This window comes from Pelobates fuscus, chromosome 6 (genome assembly GCF_036172605.1).
Source record: "Pelobates fuscus isolate aPelFus1 chromosome 6, aPelFus1.pri, whole genome shotgun sequence".
NCBI lineage: Eukaryota > Metazoa > Chordata > Amphibia > Anura > Pelobatidae > Pelobates > Pelobates fuscus.
The window spans coordinates 84,543,096-84,566,584 of record NC_086322.1 but is presented as its reverse complement, the minus strand read 5'-3'; the positions used below and the strand labels follow the sequence as shown (position 1 = coordinate 84,566,584).

The following is a 23,489-nucleotide window of genomic DNA, read 5'->3' as shown; positions in this document are numbered from 1 at the left end:
TTTATAAATAGACAAATATGCAGATGAAAACAGGGTTACAGCAAACTGTACTCATTAAAGGGGAATCTGAAAATAGGTTCTGTATCAAGACCAGTTCTTAGACTGAACTGAAGGAAAAGTAAGCAGGACTCGAGTGGTTCAGTCTCATTTTCCTATATGTATAACTTGCGTATTACTGTCTAAACCATTAAAAAAAATTCAAATTAACATATTTTTTTTTTTATTTGTTCCAGACCGAACATTGACCAAAATAGCCCCTTTAAAGCTCTTTTGTTTGACTCCACATTTGATCATTACAGAGGAGCTGTGACTAACGTCGCACTCTTTGGGGGACAGGTTTGCAAAGGCCACAAGATTGTGTCTGCCCATACAGGAAAGAGCTATGAAGTTAACGAGGTTGGCATACTAACACCCGAAGAGGTTCCTGTAGAAAAGCTGTAAGTGTGTTTTTGCTTCTTCTATTATATTACAGAATGCAATTTTGTTTGCTTTTAATTAAAAAATGAAATCGTGTGCTGCAGTTTGGGACTTTTTTGGATTGAAGAAAATCTGCAACTATTTTATACTTGTGCAATTCATTTTACCGAGCTTTTCTAGACACACAAACAAACAAACAAACAAAACTCTATTGCTTTTTTTTTTTTTTTTTCGTCATTTAGCTATGCTGGACAAGTAGGCTACCTAGTTGCTGGAATGAAAGAGGTGAAGGAAGCTCAAATTGGAGACACACTTTATCTGCAGAAACATCCTGTAGAGCCTCTGCCAGGGTTCAAAAACGCTAAACCAATGGTATTTGCAGGTAAGCAACATCAAGGTTACATACAAGGTTATTCAGTAAAGTTTGAACTGTTGGAAGTGAATTCACAATAAACTTTCTGATTAAATTATGCTGATATGGAAAATAACCCAAGTCAGTTATGTTTTCAGTTCAGTTATTTTAGCTTTAAAGGAGCACTAAAGTCAATCAGACCATTTATCTCAAGGAAGTGAACTTGGTGCTTAATGTTTAACCCCTTAAGGACACATGACATAAACATTCCCTCATGATTCCCTTTTATTTCAGAAGTTGTGTCTTTAAGTGGTTAACCTTAAAATGTACAGCTTTGCAGTTTTGGAGAAACTTCAATGTTTACATGGGGAAATCTGACGCGTGTTCGGCACTCAGTGCATGCACATCTGGTCCCCAATTCTTCTCTGAGGAGTACTGAAGTAGACATTGACAGAGGAGGCTATGCCTCTTCTGTGTCGTCGTGGGAGGAGGAGAGGTAAGTGGCACCGCTAGAAAAAAAATGTAAGACGGGGGGATAATCTGTAAATTTAGGGACAGGAACACTAAAGTGTTAGGAATACAGTTTTTTTTTTTTTTTTTTTTTTTTTTTTACGCTTTAGTGTTCCTTTAATTCCCAACAGTGCACACTTTAGTGGAATAACCTTCCCTACAAATAAAACAATGCAAATCATATTCACTTTTCTTTATGTAATGCTTATTAATTTTATTTATTTCTTTTTTAAAGACTTAGCATTTTACATCACTGTCCAGTTTAGTTCTGGCACATTCATTCATGCTGTACTGTGCATTGAAGATGAAGGAATGGAAACATTGAGGCAAAATAATTACTTTAAGAAACGTTTTGTATTGGCAAATGTGTACTACGATGACTGATGGGTTTCTTTCTCTCAATTCTCTAAAAGTACAGTGCTCCAGACTAGCGACTTTGGCAGGGTTTACTTCAACTTCACAAGAGGGGATAATTACCAAAGTTAAATCTAAAGTTTACAGCACTTGAACAAGGAGTGTGCCAGGGGAGCGCCAGCAGACTTTTTTTTATATTTAACTTTAACTTTCACGTGTATTTTTGGTTTGGGTAGGCTAGCAAAAAACTTGTTTGCTTTGTTTTTTTTATGTTTTGTTTTTTTGAGGGACATGCATCTCTTGAATTTTTTTTTTTATTTTTTTTAAACCATCAAGCAAACCCTTTTAAACAAATATGCAAACCAAACTAAAGCAAGAAAAACCTTGAACGTATCTAATAAATGTTTCTAAACTTACTATAAACTTGGTCATATTGCATTATTGGGCATGCCTCTCGGGTAAGGGAGTTTCTTCAGTCCACCCCCTTACTTACCCACCTTGGTTTCAGACCAATCCACTAATGACAGAAACAGGGCATTGTTGAGAGAAAAATCAGACACCAGAGCCAATGTGTATGATCACATTGATCAGACTCCCTCTTTCCTCCCCCTGTCAGGATGTTGCAAGGTGAAAAGATCTTACAACTGCACATGTGTAAATCTGTCAGGCATGCTCAATGCATTTCTCCAGAATTCCTAGGGAAAAGACACTGACTGGTTACATTAGTGTCTCCCCTGGAGGGGCTGTGGAAAGCATAAAGGCGCGAGAAAGAAGAAGCAGGTAAATATGAAGGACAAGAATCCCATCATATTTACTTGCCATTCATTTAGGCCTGCAGAATGACACAACTGTCTCATTCAATGCTAAAGTTTTTGAATAACTCTGTTGTCTCATAGTGATGCATGTCCACTTAATATTTTGTGTTTTAATGGACTGGGGTATATCAAATAGGCATGCATTTTTTTATTTTTTGTGGTGTTTTGTCTGTACACTTAAAGGGATGCTTTAAAAGTGACACAACTGTTTTGTTTAAAAGCGTAGATGCTTTGTGAAAAACTTTTGTTTATACAAACTTTGTTTTACCTCGAATATGATTGGTAGCAGCCTAATCATATATATATATATATATATATATATATATATATTGTTTTTTTTGTGTTTTTTTTTGGTTTAAGAAGGAATGTAAAGTTTTCACAAGTGCAGGGAGGATCTAGAGCAGTGAATGGCTTATGTTGGCATTACAGATGTTTGTGAATATTTCCCATGGTCCTCAGTCAGTTGTTTTGAAACATAGTTCACAAACAACTGTGTGTCAAGATTAGCCATCATTTTCTCTTGGGGTTATCTTCTTTTTGCAACATTGTCAGTTTTGGTGCATAATTAAAGAGACTTGTAGTGCTTTGTAATTAAAATAAATAATACATGCCATGTTTGGTTTAATTTGAACTACGGAGCTTATACTTTGCTTTTCCATGACTCACTTATCCTGGAGCTAACATATTTATGTTGTTCTCAAAAGGCATGTATCCAGTTGACCAATCTGAATACAACAACTTGAAGAGCGCTTTAGAAAAATTGACATTGAATGACTCGAGTGTAACTGTTAATCGGGACAGCAGTGCGGCACTGGGAGCTGGCTGGAGGTGAGCCTTCGTTTTTCATTTTGTGAGATTAAAAACAAAACAATGTCACAGAAGTCCTGCAGATTGTGCAAATCGGCAGCTACTACGAGGTCCAGGAAATTGTTGAGATCTTGTGACCAATCTGTAATTAATTTCCTATTGTTTTGCATTTGATTACTTTACTTAGGCTATGAAAGACAAACATATTTACTATTGTTATTATTAAATCATCATCATATTCTTCAACTCTGTACAATGGGTTGTGTGAGCCATAGATGTTCGTGAGGACCAAGTTAAAACAAGATTATAATTTGAAGGAAGTGGAGTAGAGATGAAGCAGGAATTATTAAAGACAAAACATAGATTTAAATGACAAGACGTTAATTGGTTCGTTGTTCGACTGAACAGGAAAAGTATAATTTACTAGTTAAAGGACCACTCTAGTGCCAGGAAAACATACTCGTTTTCCTGGCACTAGAGTGCCCTGAGGGTGCCCCCACCCTCAGAGTCCCCCTCCTGCCCGCCTCTGGAAAGGGGAAAAGGGGTAAAACTTACCTTTTTCCAGCGCTGGGCGGGGAGCTCTCTGCCTCCGATCCTCCTCCGTTCCGCCCCGTCGGCTGAATGCGCACGCGCGGCAAGAGCTGCGCGCGCATTCAGCCGGTCGCATAGGAAAGCATTTACAATGCTTTCCTATGGACGCTTGCGTGCTCTCACTGTGATTTTCACAGTGAGAATCACGCAAGCGCCTCTAGCGGCTGTCAGTGAGACAGCCACTAGAGGATTTGGGGGAAGGCTTAACCAATTTATAAACATAGCAGTTTCTCTGAAACTGCTATGTTTATAAAAAAATGGGTTAACCCTAGCTGGACCTGGCACCCAGACCACTTCATTAAGCTGAAGTGGTCTGGGTGCCTAGAGTGGTCCTTTAAGGATATTCTCTATAAATAGGCAGTCCATGAAACGTTTTGAAAATAGGATTAGGCAGTATGTGTGAAAAGAGCAAGAGCGTCTTTCGCAGGATGGTCCATACTTGTTTTGTTATTAGGGTTCTACATTCTCTGTAGAAAGTTGGAGTCCATACCACGCAAAATGTGAACATTTTTGCTGATGTCTAACTGTAGGAGTGCCCTGGCGAGTAGAAATTTACCCCTGGTGACTGTGCCATAGGCTCTCTAAACTTAAAGTGGCAAGCAACCTTTAAAGCCTGACTAGTAGGGCAGGAGTTGAAATTTTAAGCCCTGGCTATTTTTTTTTTTATTCTTTATTTTTGTAGTGCGTTGCCAACATCACAGGTAAGTATAGACATGTGAAAGTATAACAGTAAGAAGTGTCAAAAGAAAGACACCAGGTAAGCAAGCCTTAACCCTTATTAGCCTATGCCCCCTGGGTATACATCACAGTCATGCCAAGAGGTGACCTTTCAGTGGGCCACATGTTCAATTGGTGATAAGGTGCCAGACTGTGGTAAGTTTGAGGAATGGTCCCAAGGCGTTTGTAATGGTTTCCTCAGCAAGTAGTGCACTGGCTCCCTGCATGTATAGGGCCCTGGCATTTCGTGCCAAATGTGGACAGAACATTGTTTCCCAACCCCCCTCCGCAGACAATGTTGGAGTTTTCGCGGCTTGTCTCCTGCATGTACTCCGGTTCGGTTCCCTCTTGTGGGTATCCACACCCTGGCTTGGATGTGCACAGTGCCATGTAGATGGAGTCCAGGTAGGCACCTGTGGAACATCCACAGAAGCTCCCAGGCGGCAGGTGAGTTTAAACCAAAAGTCTGCAAACAATCTGTCCATTTTATCCAGGATAGAAGTTTTTCAGGTCTCAGGGTGTGCATACACATGGGGTGTCTGCCATTGTGTCCCCACAACACAAGTAGCAAGTACCTGAATATCCCTTTACGGTAGGGTGGGAGAGAGTAGGGGAAACCTTGTGAGGTTTGTTAGGCAGTAGGTATATGGATTGGCCGACTCCCTCCTTCCGTCTGTGAGTAGGCCTCTGGAAGGCCGCAGTGTAGCGGAGAGCTGATTTCTCACAACTTAATTCCACCAATATTTCCAGAGGATGCAGGAACAAGTAATAAATCCAACCAGGTAGCTAGCACTATCCGTATTATAATCCAAGGATATCCCATCACCTTTCCCAATAACTGGACGACACACAGTATCAGGAGTAGAACTGAAGTTTAATGGCAGTATTCCTGCTTTTATGAGATTCTCCCATGCAAGGGAGGGATTCACATTAATTACACTTTGCACCAATCATACAGACGTTACCTCCCACACATCTCCCCTTAGCTTAACAGATAATACGATTATACTGTACATACTTTTCCCCACTTTCAAGATATACCTTTAAGTACCCCCTGGTAGCCCTGATCTGGGTGAGCAACATATCCAAAAATCACCCAGATCAGACCAGGGGTTCGGGAGTTATGAGAAGGTAAAGTTTTGACCGACCGCATGGGTAAAGATGCCGAAATTAGTTCCATGAAATCTGGCCCTGCGGTTGGTCTCTCTTCGTGCCCCAAAACTCCCGAAAGGCTATGCCACACATAATGGAGTCGGTAACCGGATGAATCCCCTAGCTCGTGGGATTCATCCTACCGAATGCCGGGCCGTTCGTGAGTTGGTTTCGGTACTTTCTGCCGTCCTGGAGGTCTTAGCGGTGTTCGGCTAGTCGAGTGTCCGTTTTCAGCTCCAGACACTCGACGACCAAACACCGCTGTTCGTGGGGTTAAGATGGCCGCAGCCACGTGTTCGGCTGCCGAAATGGCGGCCACTCAGGGGATACAGCAGTGATTTGGTTTGTATAAACCAAGGGAATGAGAGAAACGATCAGGGAAGTCAATTGCATGATTAATGTACATCAGGGTAGTCCGTTTGTTCGGTACTTTGTTCGTATACCGAACAAAGTATGTCCATAGCTGGTGCAATGTCAATCTGTATAATCCAGGCATGTAAAACCTCAGCAGTGCCAACAAATAAAACGATAAATGGGACAGCCAACAGTATCTACTGAACTCGATCACGGTCACAGCTAGAACATCCACAGTTGGGTCCACTCGGTTGCCGAGTAGTTTTGGCTGCTGAAGAGCTGCAACTGTGGACCATTAGTCAGTAAATAACGTTTTTATATAGAGTTTTTCCTCGGAGCACTCGGGATGTGCATCCGATCAGCGCGGCAGTCCGGTTCCACCCACAGCCCTGGTATTTTTTTTCATTTATTTATTTTTACTACTCCTTTAATCTTATCTTAATTCGCCCAACACCACAAACGTTCGTGGTGTGCTCGCTACTTGTGTTATTATTTGCTAATCTGAGAATTGGCTGCTTTGGCCTTAAATCTAAAATTCAGTTTGAATTTCCAGCAAACTGGTACATTCTCCCAGTTAGCTATGCTCCCAGTGTAACTACTTTTGACCTTAAAAATGATACATTTACTTTGAATTTGCTTGAAATGCCCAACAATTCTCACTTTAGTAAATAATCCTGTAATGTGTGTGGGAAGGCATTGCCACTGAGTAAAGGAGGCTGTGTGTGCATCCACACAAATAATGCATTGTAGTAAAGCAATAAGGGTTTTGCTTTAACACCTTACAAAATGTCCTGTGGTCAGAGCTTTGCACGTTACATCTGTTCATTTTCAGTTGGAGTTAAGGAGTAGGCTGATGTGTTAGCAACCGGAGAATTTGTAGTGACACATTCAGGTTAAAGTGGCACTGTCACTCTGATCGTCCCTCCCCCCGACCACCCCAAAAAAAAAGTATTTCATAAAGATAAAATGCTCACATTGACTGTGTCCTGCAATGGTATACAATATGACTTTAACCCCTTAAGGACAGAGCTTCAGAAGCTTGTCTTTCACTTAATGACAACGGCATTTTTTGCATTTTTTGCTATTTGCGTTCAACTGCAATTTGCATTTTACTAATTTATTGCACCGACACATATTATATACCGTTTTTTTAAAGGACAGAAAGGGCTTTAATTTGATGTAACACATATATATATAAATGCTTATTTATTATAAAAAAAATACAGAAATATGCAAAAAAATGAATTTTTGTGTTTTTTTTTTTTTACAGTTTTTGCAATAATAATGTGTACATAATTAGTGCAGGTTAAGGAAAGTAATTAAAAATAAATTCATTTAGTTGTTCTGAATTACAGAATATATAATGTGTCTGGGATTTTAAGTTTTTTTTGGTAGTTACAGGTCACAAAGCACAAGGAGTAAAATAAACTTTTTATGTGGAGCGATTTTAGAATTTGGTATGTTTGTCTTGTAAGCCTAATAGCTATAAAAGAAAACAAAATTGCCACACAAAAGTATATATTTATATAAAGTAGACACCACAGGCTATTTACCTAAGGTTGTTTTGACACTTTCTACGTAGCCATTTTACCGCCAACCTCTGCTAAATATTGGAGTAAAATTGTGTTTTTTGGGGGTTTTCGCACACAAACTTATAACAAAGAACTTCTCATGTGTATTTTGTAAAGTTGGTGTGTGCTATTCCTGTACAAAGTTTTATTATGTGTTCAGTTACTTCTGCTGAGTACAACGGTACCCCCATTGTATGTCTTTGGCACTATTTCGTGAAGCTACAGTGCCATATAGGAGACCTGTCCTTTTCAGTATTCACAGTAGGATTTTGAGAGACGGATTTAATGAGCCTATGCTTCCATTTGGGGTATTATAGTAGTTTGACTGTTCAAAAAACCCCACAAAGGCCTACCATTTGTAAAAGAAGACACTCCAGGGTATTTCATAAGGTGCATATTGTGCCTTAACATGCCCCCATTTTTTTACCATTACATGCCAAAGTATGTGGTAAAAAATAATTTTGTGCATTTTTTACATACGGATTGCATTTTTGCTGGGCATTTTGTATATTTCATGTGTGCCACTAAGTTCAAACCCCCCAAATTATGCTCAGCTAAGTCTTCTGAGTAAAAGGACACCCCCATTGTATGTCTATGGCACTATTTTGTGAAGCTACAGTGCCATATAGGAGACCAAGCCATATCAGTTTTGACCGAACTTTGAATTTTGACGCCGGGCCTATGTGCAATTTCCAAGCATCTTTGCAGGTTTTAAATTCAAACTACCCCACAAAGGCCTACCATTTATTAAAGTAGACACCCCAGGGTATTTCAAAAGGCATATTTTGAACCTTAGCGTGGGATCATTTTTCCGCTAGCGTGTACCAGGTGTAGTGGTTATAAGCGTTTTTTTTCTGCCTTTTTGACACACAAAGTGAGTTTGCACAGTATATTTTGCAAACCATATGTGTACTACCACTGTATAATACTTCATATGTTGCTCAGCTATGTCTGCTGAGTACAAAAATACCCCTGTATGTACCTTTGCTAGGTATATGTGGACATCGGAGGGGCACATTTGGGACACAGCCATTCCATTTTTTTTCAAACTTTAAATTTTTACGCTGTGCTCATGTCCCATTTTAGAGTATTTTACTAGGCTATATAATCCAAATACCCCATAAAGCCATACCATTTCTTAAAGAAGACATCCCAGGGTATTTCAAAAGGCATATTTTGAACCTTAGCGTGGGATCATTTTTCCGCTAGCTTGTACCAGGTGTAGTGGTAATGAGCGTTATTAAATGTATTTTTTTTACTTTTTAAAACTTTTTTTACTTTTTAAAACTATTTTTTAAACTTTTGTTTTGATTATTCATTTTTTTAAAGTTTCCTAAACTTTCGTAAAACTTTTTTTTACAGATTTAACATTTTTCTAAGCTTTTTTTTTTACGTTAACCCCTAACTAGCAGTAAGCAGCACTAACAGTAAATTCCCAATTTTCCCATAACTCCCACCCACCCCAGCTAGCAAAATATTTAATTATACAATATTTAAATTAGTTAATTAAATAAATTTATATAGCACCAAAGCAATTTAATGGTGTAAAGTCCATGCCCCGACACCCCAGTCTCACTGCTCAGTTCTCTGCCATTTAGGAGTTAAATTACTTAGTTTTTTGCAGCTCTAGTTGCCGCCTCCCTGTACAACCTTCCTTAACACTTCCTGTAAAGTGATGTCTAATGTTTAAACATCCTTCATTGCATATTCTGTTTCATTTAGAATAGTATTATCTCCTGCTCTATTAATAGCCTTCTGGACCCTGCTGGAGCCTCCTGTATGTGATCAAAGTTTAATCTTCAGAGCAGGAGATAAAAACTTCTAAAACAAGTTAACATCTGATTGAAAATGAGTTTGGCTCAGGTAGCATAAGCAACATCAAGAGTGCTTCATTCGTGCTTTATCTAAAGTTGTCTTGATGTCTCCAGTGCCCCTTTTAATTTTCTCCACTGCCACTCTTTGCCTCAACAGACATAAACTCTTTCAACTATACGCTTATAGATCATCCTGCATTATACAAATGCTAGATTGTAAACAAGATGATTTATATTTTTTTTAATCTGTATGTTAAAGGATGTGATTGCTAGGATATCTGGGATTTTATTTTTCTTTTCTTTTTTTTATATTGTGCTTTGGATAATAAATACATGTGATTTTAACAGAGTTTTTTGTTAAGCAGGTTAGGCTTCCTTGGACTTTTACACATGGAGGTTTTCAACCAGCGCTTGGAACAGGAATACAACGCTTCAGTAATTATGACTGCACCCACTGTTCCATACAAGGCTAAACTATCTTCGCAAAAATTAATAAAGGTATGCTTCTGTGTTTTTATTCCTGTTTTTTGTTCAAAAGATGTTTCACAGCATAGAAATATTTCTCACAAAAAGCTCTGTATATGTGTTGCCTTTCACTTGTATATTTATAAAAAAAAAAACTTTAAAATCTTGAATAAAATATTTCACAGGAACAATGTATTTGTAGGTGTTTATATATATATATATATAATACACCTTTATTCTCCCAGCATACAGTATCTGTTTAACGTTCAGATGTCTTGTTGCTGTTTTGGCAGCACTGTGGGAACCATGTCTGGCTCCACTGGTCTGGTGTAGAACAGGCCCTGGAGGCTGTTTGTAACTGTGGTCACAAAAATCAATGTTCTGGGAGAACGGGAAGCAGCTCCATTTTTTTTTAACGCCCTTTACACAGCTCAAGGTCTGGGTCCCAGGTCCACCTTCATGTTCCACCAATGAGTTTGTTCACAGGAGGTGGAGTAGGGGATGTCCTGATATGTGTTTAAGGAATGCATTGTGTGAATCTGTGTTTGTATGTGCAAGGGCTGCAAGGTGTGTTTCTGTGTATGTACGGGATGCAGTGTGTGCGTCTGTAAGGTGTGCATTGAGTGTGTGTAAGGGTTGCATTGCTTGTGTGTGTGTGTGTGTGTGTGTCTGTGTGTGTTTTTCTGTGTCCAAGGGGTGCATTGTGTGTGTGTGATGGATGTTAATCTCCCCCCCCCTCCCTTGTCCCTCTCTTCTCCCCCCCCTCCCTTGTCACTCTCTTCTCCCCCCCTCCCTTGTCACTCTCTTCTCCCCCCCTGCTTGTCCCTCTCTTCTCCCCCCTGCTTGTCCCTCTCTTCTCCCCCCCTGCTTGTCCCTCTCTTCTCCCCCCTCCCTTGTCACTCTCGTCTCCCCCGTTGTCACTCTCTTCTCCCCTCCCCACTCTCATTCCCCCTCCCAACCCTGTCAATTCTCCTCCCTGTCAATTTCTTCCCCCCCACCCTGTCAATTTCTTTCCCCTCCTTCAATTAATTCCCCCCCACCCTCCCAGTCAATTTATTCCCCCCACCCTGCCTGTCAATTTATCCCCCTCCCTGTCCATTTATTCCCGTCCCCTCCCTGTCCATTTATTCCCTACCCCCCTCCCTTTCAATTTATTCCCCTCCCCTCCCTGTCAACTTATTCCCCCTCTCTCCCTGTCAATGTATTACCTCCCCTCCCTGTCAATTTATTCCCCCCCTTTCCATTTATCCCCCCCTCCCTTTCCATTTATCCCCCCCCCCCTCCCTTACCATTTATTCCCCCCCCCCCCCTTACCATTTATCCCCCCCCCCCCTTTCCATTTATCCCCCCCACGGTCCCACCCTCCCCTACCTGTGTTGTAGAGTGGCCGAGCCCTGTATGGTCCGCGGGTACAGGGAGCTCCCTGTACCCGCGGACCATACAGGGCTCGGCCACGCTACAGTGAGGGAGTGACAGGACGGAGTGCTTCCCTCCTGTCAGCCCCTCTCCTCATGCTGCGCCCGGGCGGTGCGCCCTCATGGACGCACCAGCCCAGGCAAAGCTGCAGCCGCCTGAGGCTCTCTGCAGAGCGCTCGGGTGGCTGCAGCATGAGGGGGGCCGGCGCTCCTGGCGGCGCCCCTTCCCAAGGGGCGCACTAGACTGCTGCCTAGTCCGCCTTACAGGTAGCGCCGGCCCTGCAAAGGAACACAGACAAAGGGATGATTCCAAAAGCCAAAAATATTATTAGATCTCTAGATCTAAAAATAGAGTGAAACCTTCATAGACTTAAATATCACTATTACAGAATTAGACCTAATAAATTTGCTTGAAGACGTAACTTCCTCTTTACGCCGTTTGAACATCATAGAAAATCATTATAAGGTAATCAACAGATGGGATATAACCCCAACTAAGCTAGCAGAAATTCTGGGAGGAAAAAAATAACAAACAGGGAAAACAAATCTAAACTAAACTACCACTTTCACCAGAGACCTTTTTCACTTTAAGTTAAATGGCCACACACAACCAAAAGTGATAAATTCATAATGCATTGGCAATCTGATTTATGTCATTTTTGTTAATTTTACTGATTTCATTTTATTGACTTCTGTTTCTATAGGAGATTGACTTTTTTTGCCCCTTGCAAAACATAGCACTGAATTTTGTGTAAAACATCTTTTCTTCTTTGTTAAATTTATTTCATAGCTTAACATCAGTTTTTCTAGCAATATTATAATTTGTGTCTCATGTTTGAATTTTATAGGAATATGGGGAGGATGAGATAACTATAGTAAACCCGTCGGAGTTTCCTGACAAGTCACAAGTGTCTGAATATCTTGAGCCTGTTGTGTTGGGTACCATCATTTCACCTGATGACTATATGGGAAAGATACTTGCTTTATGCCAGGTTAGAAAATGTTGGCTTCTGCGGCTGAAATGTGCTAATTATTGAATCTTGATACTTCCCTCTGAAAAGTAAAAACATTTTGTTACTACTTTTCAGCTTCAGAAATTCTGGTTTAAGAATCCGTATCAGTGACCATATTTCCTAATTTTTGCCAATTGGTACTTTATCATTTACACTATGTCATTGTCAGTAGCACCATTGTGACTTCTAGAGACTTCCATGAAAGAATATCCTTGCACACACTCTACACCCTCATTGTAGAGCAAATGACAGAATTTGGAGTTTCGACTTCTATGGGTAGACTACAAATGCCATGTCATGCACATAGGAGAGGTCACCTGGTCATTGCTGTAGAGCTATCCCAAAATTCCAGACAAATCTCTGGACAAGAGAAATTACAAACCCCAGGCATACATTCAATTGCAGTTGTAGCAAGTAACTGTTGTTCTTTCTGAATTTACCGGGAAGCATTGTCAAAGCACGGTATAGGACATTAACAAATCAATACAAGTAAATAGACCTGTTTTCTAATAGATGTCATGTTCAATGCTTCCAAAACAGATGAGGATTCTAGAAACAAACAATGAAATAAGGCTTGTCAATGGCCTCCTTTTATTTCTAACCGTGCCCCTAGCTACATTTCAAGCACTGCATGAAAGATTTGTCTGGGGAAAAACCAGCTGCGGACTTTGAACATTCTTACATTTAAGCATTTTGTAGCACAGCTGGATCTACCTCTTTTAAAATAACAACCTGAAGGTAGGGTTCTACAGTAGAAAGGAGAAGAGACGTTATGGCCCTCTTGGAATGTAAATTGTCGGAATACTTACTATGTTCAAGTATTGTTCAGTCCCATGTGGCTGTGCAGGGACACAGACACAGAAAATATATGATTGGTCAAGTGATGACTTGAGTGCAAAACATATTCAACTTTTTAAGAGACTTTTTGTATGCCCACTTCTATATGCATTTATTACTCTTCACAATTTGTGATTTTTTTTTTTCTTTCTTTTAAAGGCGATTTTCTTTTTGAAGTCAGCTAGTGCTGAAATTATGATTGTTTATTAAATGTAACGTGTTTTGTTGTCTTAGACACGACGAGCAGTTCAGAAAAGTATGGTGTACATTGATGAACACAGAATTATGCTGAAATATCTGTTTCCTTTAAACGAAATTGTGCTCGATTTTTATGATAGCCTAAAATCAATGTCATCTGGGTATGCAAGGTATGTTTGGCAACATTTAAAATATATTTCTGTCCTGTTACTTCTTTAAATTGTGTTTTGTTTTTGTTTGTTTCTAATTGCATTGTTTCTAAAATGCTTATACACAAAGGTTATATTGGACTCCTATATTGAGTTTCTGTCTTTATATCATTCACATGTACTGTAGCTCTGTTTTCACACTAACTCCTACATAGAGCGTATAGTGAGGCTGAGACCTCAAAGTAAATCCTACATATAGCTTATACTGGGCACTTACTGATGCCGTGCTTCACACTAGCTCATATACAGAGATATCAGTCACATATATTGAGGCTGTGTTCTTACAGTAACTCATTCATAGGGGATGTAGTGGACACATATACTGAGGATGTGCTTCACACCAGCTCATTCAGAGAATCATACAGAAAGCATATGCTGATTTAGGTAAGCAAAAAGACCCAAACAGTATATTTACCTTCCTCTCTATGAAAGAAGCCTGGTTATGTGCTAATGTGTGCAGGTAACAGAAATCAATGCATCATGACATGATAGGAACAAATGTCTGCTTGGACTTCGAATTGGGCTTATAAACACAAGTTATATACAAGTGCTTCAATAACTCACCAGGGGAAGCTTTATCTTACCGTGAGTATTGGCCTCTTTATCTTCAGGGCTATTCCCTGTCCTTTCTGCTGTGATGGGCAGAACTAACCCATAAGTAAATGCTTCCATGTTTGATTGTGAAAGTGGGTTGGAATCATGAAAAAAGAGCCAATTCTGTGTGTGCCTATTTACATATTTTACATGGTATGATTATGGAATAACTTTGTGTCTGCTAGAGTTAGTTAAATCTCCCTTATGATAAACACTTTATTATGAAATATTTTTTGGTTTTTTTTTTCTTCCATTTTTAATCTCACCACAACTTTTAGAACTTGTTCTATTACTTGTATTCATTTACCCAATTTCTTTTGAAAATTATAAGCACTTTTGAAAAGGGACCTCTTCACTTTTGATGAGTGCTGCATAACTTGTTGGTGCTTTACAAAAATAATAACCATGCTTTTGTATGTATCTATCAAATCCATTCTGCAGACAATATTTTCCAGGGGTTCAGTAGATACCTGATTTAATTAATGTGAACAATCACGAACATGTGGTTTGCATATTTTTGAAATGTATGTATATGTGTTTTGTCGGTTAGCTTTGACTACGAAGATGCAGGCTATCAGACGGCGGACCTTGTAAAAATGGATATTTTACTAAATGGACGTTCTGTGGAAGAACTGGTCACTATCGCACACCGGTAAATTAAAATATTACATTTATCATATTTCTATGACTAGATTCATGATTTCAAATGTATTTCTGGTTTAATGTGCTTAACACGTGGCATCTTCTATATAAAAACCCTCATTCATTAAAGTTACAATTTAAGTGAATTTAAAATTTAAGGTCAAAATAGCAGGACAGGAAACATTGTCAGCTTTATTCAGCTATACTTGCAGTCAGGCTACTTTGGCCATAAATTGAAGTGAATTCTGACTTTAGCGAATAATCCTGTCCTTCTTTATGTCGGCTGGTCTGTTATTAGCATGGATTTATCTGTCACACTGCCTGTACATTTCAGTTGCCTGTATATACTTTTTCATATATACTTTTTCTTATCACTTATATTCACCATGTTCCTTAAAGTGACACTATAGTCACTGGAACAACTACAGCTTAATGCATTTGTTCTGGTGAGTATAATCATTCCTTTCAGGCCTTTTGGTGTAAACACTGTCTTTTCAGAGAAAATGCAGTGTTTTCATTACAGTCTAGTAATAAGTCCATTGGCCACGCCTCAGATGGCTGCTAGAGGTGTTTCCTAGGGCAGTGCTGCAGAGTGAGCAGCACTGCCATTCAGTGTCTCCACCCTCTGCAGGCAAACTCTGAACTTTCCACATAGAGATGCATTGATTCAATTAATCTCTATGAGGAGATGCTGATTGGCCAATGCTGTGTTTGACTTGTGTTGGCTCCGCCCCTGATCTGCCTCCTTGACAGTCTCAGCCAATCCTATGGGGAAGCATTGTGATTAGCTCAGACCACCACTTCTGATTATGTCAGCAGATAGAGGCAGTTCACAGGCAAACAGTGGCAGAGCCAGGAGCTGCAGACTTGAATACTTTTTACTATATTAATGGGGGCAAGAGGGGGCCAGGGGGCTAGGTGGTGGTTTTAACACTATAGGGTGCTCTCCTTCTCCTCTCTGCTCCTCTTTGTGATGTATGCTTGCATGTAAACTGTGTTAATTTAATCAATTGAATGCACACCTCTTGAGCATCATGGACGCAGCCTGGCAATCTTAATTTAAGAACACTGGTCTGATTACAAACACTCACCCATGTAATACTGTTTCCTATTCACATGCCCAGCCCTGGTTGGCATGCCACCCAACCAACACGAATGCTGGTATTAAATGTCTGTGCTTGATCATACTCATCCCTGTCCTACTTTTATACCTCCTAATATGGAGTTTAACCCCTTAAGGACGTGTGACATGTCATTATTCCCTTTTATTCCAGAAGTTTGGTCCTTAAGGGGTTAAAGGGACACTATAGGCATCCAGACCACTTTACCTCAATGAAGTGAATCTGGGTGCAGTGTCCCTGTCCCCTTAATCCTGCAGCTGAAAACATTACAGTTTTAGAGAAATATTTACATTGCTGGGTTAAGACTGCCTCTAGTGGCTGTCTACCAAATGCGCTTATTTTTTATTTATTTTTAACTCCGTGTAACAATGCTCGACGTCCTCACGCTTTGCATGAGCACGTCCAGCGTCTTGCAAATCCTTATAGGAAATCATCAAGTGCTGAGGGACCTCTGGCTGGAATCAGGTAAGTTTTTAAAGGGTTTTTAACCCTTTGATTGTCGGGATAAGGGATCAGAGGGAAATATCTAAATATCTATGTATGTAAAGGCAGCAGTAGCATTTTTGTGTGAATGTGTTAATTTATGAACTCTAAACTTTTTTGTGTTTTTCTTTTTATGCAAGGCAGATTAAGAAATTAAGATAGATGTCTTCAACTGCCACATTATTGCCATGTTTTGTGCAATTATCACGTGTTCAAATAATGCTTGGTTTCTTATATGGAATACCATTTCAGTATCTTCTAAACGTATCTTTTATTTTGTTTTGGCTCCTCTTTCTTGATTGTTATATTACTTCCGAAATTGCAATGAAAATTACATTTTCAAAAAAAAAAAAAGTAAAGTATTTTGCACATTGTATAATGCAAGATATAAATATTTAAAGCGAACTTGTGAGGACAGGTGTTTATTTTAACCCATAACAGCAACAAATTAGTAACAATATATTTGATTGCTTTGGAACTGTTTAAAATCTCACGGCTGCCCCTTTCCCCAGCTCTGCCATCCCAGAGGGACTGTGGGTGTTACAATATGGTAACATCCAATGTCCATTGCCGGCCTCTGTCTTTTGTGATTTGCCTTATTTAGGGTCGTCATCACTGTTGATGGCAACAACTTAGCTTCATTACCAGCACGTTTGTGACAAAATATCCTTCTACTAGCCCAGCACAGGGCGATAGAGAGCTGCCCGGAGGAGGCTTTTCTTGATTTTCATGTCACTCAGTGACAGCATTAGACCCTTTTGCCGCTGGCACACATGTTTATTACATCAGTTGATTAACAAGTTGGGGGGGGCTGTCAAAATTTTTAAATTAAAATCTACACTTTTGCTAGAATTTCGGCTGTCTGTATAGATGGAGTTTAATCCCTTAAGGACACATGACATGTGTGACATGTCATGATTCCCTTTTATTCAAGAACTTTGGTCCTTAATGGGGTTAAACACTTTAAAATGAACATGTGTGCCACGACAAGTATAATTTAATCAAAATATGTTGAACATTAGCATGTATTAAAGTTAATATTTATTATTTGGTATTTACATAGCGAAAGCAAATTCTGCGGAGCTGTATAATACAGACAAACAATGAACTCCTACTGAAAGAAAGAACAGGTCCTGTCTGTGAGCTTACAATCTAACAAATACAGTACTTCTGTACAAACTGCTAAGCAGGATAACTTGTGAGCTTACACTCTAAAGCAGGAGATTTATCAAGACAAAAACAGGTGCCAAGTTATAAGTAATGCCATGGAAGTTAAAAGAATGCTAGAATGCTATCCAATGCAGTTTTTGAACAATGAAATCTAAATTTCACTCATGGTGAGACCTGATATATGTAGATTGGTATTTTTATTTTCCATAATATTGGGACAGTGTAATATTCCCTCTCTTACATTTAGAGAAAAAGCATATGCAGTTGGCAAAGCAATTTGTGAACGGCTCAGAGATTCCATACCCAGACAACTGTTTGAAATAGCAGTTCAGGCTGCTCTTGGCAATAAAGTCATTGCAAGAGAAACGTAAGTATAATAAAAGAACATGATTTTTTGTTCGCTTTTTTTTTTTTTTTATATGTGTATATTTATGTGTATTTTTTTGTATTTCAGGATAAAAGCATACAGGAAAAATGTACTAGCTAAATGTGTATGTACAACTTTCATTACCTTATTGATTTTATATTGTTCAAGTGAAGCATTTTTTTCAGTTTCTGATTTTATTTTAATTTGTGGGGGGGGGGGTGTCAGAGAAGAGTGTTGATGAAATGACTCAATACCCTTTTACAATTTAAAATGTGTGGCGAAAAAACATTTTGGCTGCAAAGCATGTAGACATCTACAGATATTTTTTTTTAAACAATTACTTTTTCGTGCAGAATATGAAAAATAAATAGGGTTCATATTCAGAACCATAATTAGGGATGTATTCACTAAATAGCTGTCGGCTAGCATTTGTTGTCCGTTTCCAGCATGAATATAATATCCTAGAATTTTGCAGGTTGGTTGCCAAGACAACTTCACTGTAAAGCAACTTAAGCTCACTCAACTATGCATTTAGATTGGGTTTGAAATTGTAGTTCATACATAGCATTAACAAAGAATGTGATTGAACCATTATGCTGTAGCAGCCTTTATCTTGTTTTGTTTCTTAATGTCTTTTTATTTTAAAATATATATTTTCATGGTTGGATTATAGGCCGCATTGATCAATTTGGATAGTTTTCATGGTTTGTAAAGCTGTGATTATAGGCATCAAATTTTCTAATGAATCCATTTGGGCCTATAAACTGGACAAAATGGTACGCAGTACTTTGTTTAGTGATCCAAGTCTGATCCCAGTTTTCTCTTGGCAGTATGGAGGCGATATTACACGAAAAATGAAATTGTTGAAGAGACAGGCTGAAGGCAAGAAAAAAATGAGACAAATCGGCAATATTGAAGTGCCAAAAGATGCATTTATTAATGTGCTAAAGAGAACGCCAGACAAATGAAATGGAATTAACTAAACATTTGAATTGCAAACTACTGGGTCAATTTTATTAGACCAGTAGTTTTTTATTTGCCATCCATGATGGCATTAACTTATCCACAAAGTTAACCAGACTGTTGCAACCATTTTCCCGTGTTTGTTAAGGAAACCTAATATTGGCAATAAAGTAAATCATGATAAGAGGGCACTACCTCGTTCAGCACACCATTTTATGTTACAAACAATGGTGTGTAGGTATGAAACACTAGTGGAAATCCTGCAAAATGCAATAAAACAGCCCAGCAATATACAAGGGAGCGTTTCTTGGCTGTTTCTAAACATCATGCATATTGTTAAAATTATGGGACAGTGATGTCTATCCCTATATTTCATGGGAAGTAGGTTAAATTGCTAAGCCAACCTATTTTGTTATTTAAACAACTGTTTTGGTTACAATACCAGTGTGTTAAAGATAGGCAAGAAAAGAAATGGAAATTCACACTAATTTAATGGTATATACCATGATCCTTTGGCACAGAAAGTGTGTGCAATAGTGATAACCTTTTCTCTAATACAAATAAAATTGTTATTCTACAATGTTTTACATGGTTGTATTTTTGGGAGGGTCACGATAGAAAGTTAGTCTTTATGGTTTTTCTTTAATTTGGATCAGCACCTACTAAATCTGGATAGTTTTACATAATAGACAATGTGCCTTTTCTCAACCCAATTACCTCTGTAATTCATTGGTATGTTAATGCTCTCAAATTGTTGCTGAGAGGGAAAAAAAGAGCATAAAGGAACACTAGTTACCAAAACAGCTTTAGCTAAATGAAGTAGTTTTAGTGTATAGCTTATGCTTCTGAAGTTTCACTGCTCAATTCACTGCCATTTAGGAGATAAATCACTTTTGTTTCCGTTTATGCAACCTTAGCCACACCTCCCCTAGCTGTGACTGACCGCCTGCATGACAACAAAATGGTTCCATTTTAAATCAGATGTTAACTTAATCAAGATGTTTTATCTCCTGCTGTGTAAATTGAACTTTAATTACATACAAGATGCACCTAGAGGGTCTAGGAAGCTATTAACAGAGCAGTAGATAAGAAATTCTAAATTAGACTGTGCAATAAAGGAAGTGTAAACGTTAGATGACGGATGTGTAAAGGAAGGATGTGTAAATAAAATGCAAAGAGGTATGACCAGGGTTGTATAAACAAAGTGATCTAACTCCTAAATGACAGAGCATTAAACAGGGAGACTGTAGGGGCATTACCTTTAGCGTAATGAAGCAGTTTTAATGACTATAGTGTCCCTTTAATTTACAACCAGTTGTGCTACTTGGTACATGTACATGTTATTTACTAAAGCCCAAACTTAGCTTGAATCTTCTGGGAATTGTATTAACAGCAGTGGAAAGCCAACCATACCAGAACCACATTTTGGAATAAAAAATATACAAATGACGGCATCAGGGTGTAAAAGTAGGTACAGTATCAACACTGGTAAAATATCAAGTGTACTTGAAATTCTGTACAGTATTTACACAGCAAGCTGATGCCTAAACTGCATATGTTGAGTCTAGCTGAGCTACAGTTTAATAAGCACCAGTTTTCTAATTGAAGAGAAATACTAACAGTCTCTCAAATTACAGTCATGGGACATGTTCTATTCATTAGTTTTAGAACTGGCCTTACAAGTGTTGTTAAAGGGATGGTATATTGTTTTGTCTTTGTGCAGGTGAATGGCCCATTGTAGACCACTTTTTAACTTAAAGGACCACTCTAGGCACCCAGACCACTTCAGCTTAATGAAGTGGTCTGGGTGCCAGGTCCAGCTAGGGTTAACCCATTTTTTTTTTATAAACATAGCAGTTTCAGATAAACTGCTATGTTTATTAATGGGTTAAGCCTTCCCCTTAATCCTCTAGTGGCTGTCTCATTGACAGCCGCTAGAGGCGCTTGCGTGATTCTCACTGTGAAAATCAGTGAGAGCACGCAAGCGTCCATAGGAAAGCATTATGAATGCTTTCCTATGCGATCGGCTGAATGCGCGCGCAGCTCTTGCCGCGCGTGTGCATTCAACCGACGGGGCGGAACGGAGGCGGAGAGCTCCCCGCCCAGCGCTGGAAAAAGGTAAGTTTTAACCCTGTTCCCCTTTCCAGAGCCGGGCGGGAGGGGGTCCCTGAGGGTGGGGGCACCCTCAGGGCACTCTAGTGCCAGGAAAACAAGTGTTTTCCTGGCACTAGAGTGGTCCTTTAATAGATGCAAAGACACACTTATGTGTAAGGAGTCTCCCAGTCTAGTTTTTCCAGTTATCAGTTCAGGAATAGTTTGACCTAAAAAGGGAGCTGCTTCCGGAAACCAACCATCTCAGCCGTATTGATAACGCATAGTTTACACTTACTTACAAAAATGCTTACCTGTAATTATAACATGATTAGTGTAGTCAGAGGAGCAATATCCTAAAAATGGTTTGATATTAAAATTGGGGGAAAGCTTCTGAACACTTGGGACACTATAACCACTATGTCAAGCTATTGAAGTTATAGTACAATGTCCCTTAAGTAATATAACAAGACTAGATGGGCTAATTGTATCCCATCTGCCACCATTATCTAGGTGTCATTGCTCTGCCTTTGCAGCTTTATATAATATAGCCCAACCCCTATAACAGTGCCTCCTCTTTTCACAACACATCTTAGTGCAAGCTCTCTGCTTAGCTAATAAAACCCGCTTGACCTGAGCTGCTGCCATGACTGCTCCACAGTCAATAAATATCCTCTTATCAGCCTCCTTTTCCTGGTAGCCGGACATTGAAATACTAAAAAATACTTTCTTGGTAAAGACAATCAGGCCAGTCAGTTTATTGTAAATCAAGGCATTTGCGATTCATAAGAAGTTATTTCTACATTTAAATGCTTCAAAATACAAATTAAAAAAATTGAATATGGTAAGAGCTGCATATGAAAAGAAAGACCTGATTACAGGCATTGTGCAATATGTCCATGTAATTTAAATGTCATTGTTGCTGTAGTACACATTCAGAAATAATAAACAATAATAATACTATACATTGACCATTGTTCAAAGTAAATGGATAGACTGGTAGAATTGAACATATTAGTCCACTGTAAATTGGTAGGTAACTGGTGTTAGATTCCTCATATTTAATGAGTGCATTTTTTTTTTAAATTCAATGTTTAAACAATCTGTTGTAAGCAACAGACACCATTATTTATATAAAGCTTTGAAGGGAAATACACCAAGATAACTAAATAAAAATAATGTGGAATGTTGAATTGACCAGTACAGATTTTGTAATTCAGTAATATTGCATAGCTAATGTGGAGCTATGTTTTCCAAAGCATTTTCACTTCAGTTTTTCTTCATGCTGTGCAGTGGGTCCACAAGTTTATTATGTACATGCATTAAGCCTTTGGAAAGAACAGAAACAGTCATTTCTACTGTAGGCACATAGTAGTTACTTATAAATAAGTGCTTAAACATTCCATAACACTTTCATTCAGAACATCAGAAATTTAATTTATAGCTAGAAATGGGGATAGTGACAAGGTTAGTTTTGACAGATGTTGCTTTGTATAAAAATAATGCTTCACACAATAAAAAAAAAAAAAATATATATATATATATATATCTCCACAACAGATTATCACATACTCATTGTTTCTGACTTCCTGCATTGGCTATTTTACCAGCAGTAATGCAAAATCTGTTTTTGGCAGAAAATCAGCTAATAAAGCTAAAAGGGACACAATAGACTCCAGAACAACTACAGCTTATTGTATTTGTTCTGGTGCGTATAATCCGTACCTGCATGCATTTTAATGCAAACACTGCCTTTTTAGAGAAAAAGCAGTGTTTACATTGCCCCCTAGGGACACCTCCAGTTGCCACTCATCTAATGGTCACTGCTGCACAATCTGCAGCACTGTCACTGAATGATCCTCATATAGATGGGTGGGGGTGGGGGCCGGGGCCAGGGCCAGCAGACCCACACGGCCTTGGAAATAAAGTAAGTTGTATTGCCTTTTAAGGGGGTTAACAAGAGACAAGCCACCTAAATGGTGGTTTTAAGACTATAGGATCAGTAACACAAACATATTCCTGACCCTATATTGTTTAAACCACAATTATAGTATTCCTTTAACTTGCATTTTTAATCAGATAATCTGAACAGGTTGAGTTTAGTTATGCTCCTGCCACAGAAAAAAAAAAAAAAAAACTTCATACAGGTATATATTTAAAGCAAAAAGCCACATCACTTGAACAGCTACTTCACTGGAGAGTGTAGCATATTTTTTTTTGGGGGGGGGGGACACATAATCTAGATACATTCTTTAACTCTGGAAAGATTCACCTAATCCACAATAATGTGGATAAAGACTGGAAAATTTTAGTCAGTATCCTGAGGTAAATGGGATCACTGTCCACTCTGCATGCACCAATACATACACAAACAACTTGCCCAGTGCAAGTGAAATGTACTAGCCGTGTAAGTCTACTCCTCTACCTAGTATAAATAATGTATAACCATTGGATTATCCAGACAGGT

The 23,489-nt window shown here is 38.8% G+C and overlaps 2 protein-coding genes across 5 annotated transcripts in view; one reads left to right on the top strand and one right to left on the bottom strand.

Annotated features, from left to right (window-relative positions):
• The window catches only part of GUF1 (GTP binding elongation factor GUF1), a 36,890-nt gene extending 17,490 nt beyond the window's left edge, over positions 1-19,400 (top strand). For all 3 annotated transcript variants that reach the window (XM_063457915.1, XM_063457916.1, XM_063457917.1), the window contains exons 9-18: positions 234-437; positions 660-799; positions 3,153-3,276; positions 9,820-9,952; positions 12,183-12,326; positions 13,419-13,552; positions 14,736-14,837; positions 17,849-17,968; positions 18,056-18,092; positions 18,799-19,400. In XM_063457915.1, coding sequence (XP_063313985.1) covers positions 234-437; positions 660-799; positions 3,153-3,276; positions 9,820-9,952; positions 12,183-12,326; positions 13,419-13,552; positions 14,736-14,837; positions 17,849-17,968; positions 18,056-18,092; positions 18,799-18,936 — 1,276 coding nt within the window. In that variant the 3' untranslated portion in view covers positions 18,937-19,400. The remainder of the gene's footprint in view (positions 1-233; positions 438-659; positions 800-3,152; positions 3,277-9,819; positions 9,953-12,182; positions 12,327-13,418; positions 13,553-14,735; positions 14,838-17,848; positions 17,969-18,055; positions 18,093-18,798) is intronic.
• Positions 19,401-21,764: 2,364 nt separating this feature from the next.
• Positions 21,765-23,489, bottom strand: part of GNPDA2 (glucosamine-6-phosphate deaminase 2) — a 41,353-nt gene continuing 39,628 nt past the window's right edge. For both annotated transcript variants that reach the window (XM_063459929.1, XM_063459928.1), the window contains exon 7: positions 21,765-22,350. In XM_063459929.1, coding sequence (XP_063315999.1) covers positions 22,292-22,350 — 59 coding nt within the window. In that variant the 3' untranslated portion in view covers positions 21,765-22,291. The remainder of the gene's footprint in view (positions 22,351-23,489) is intronic.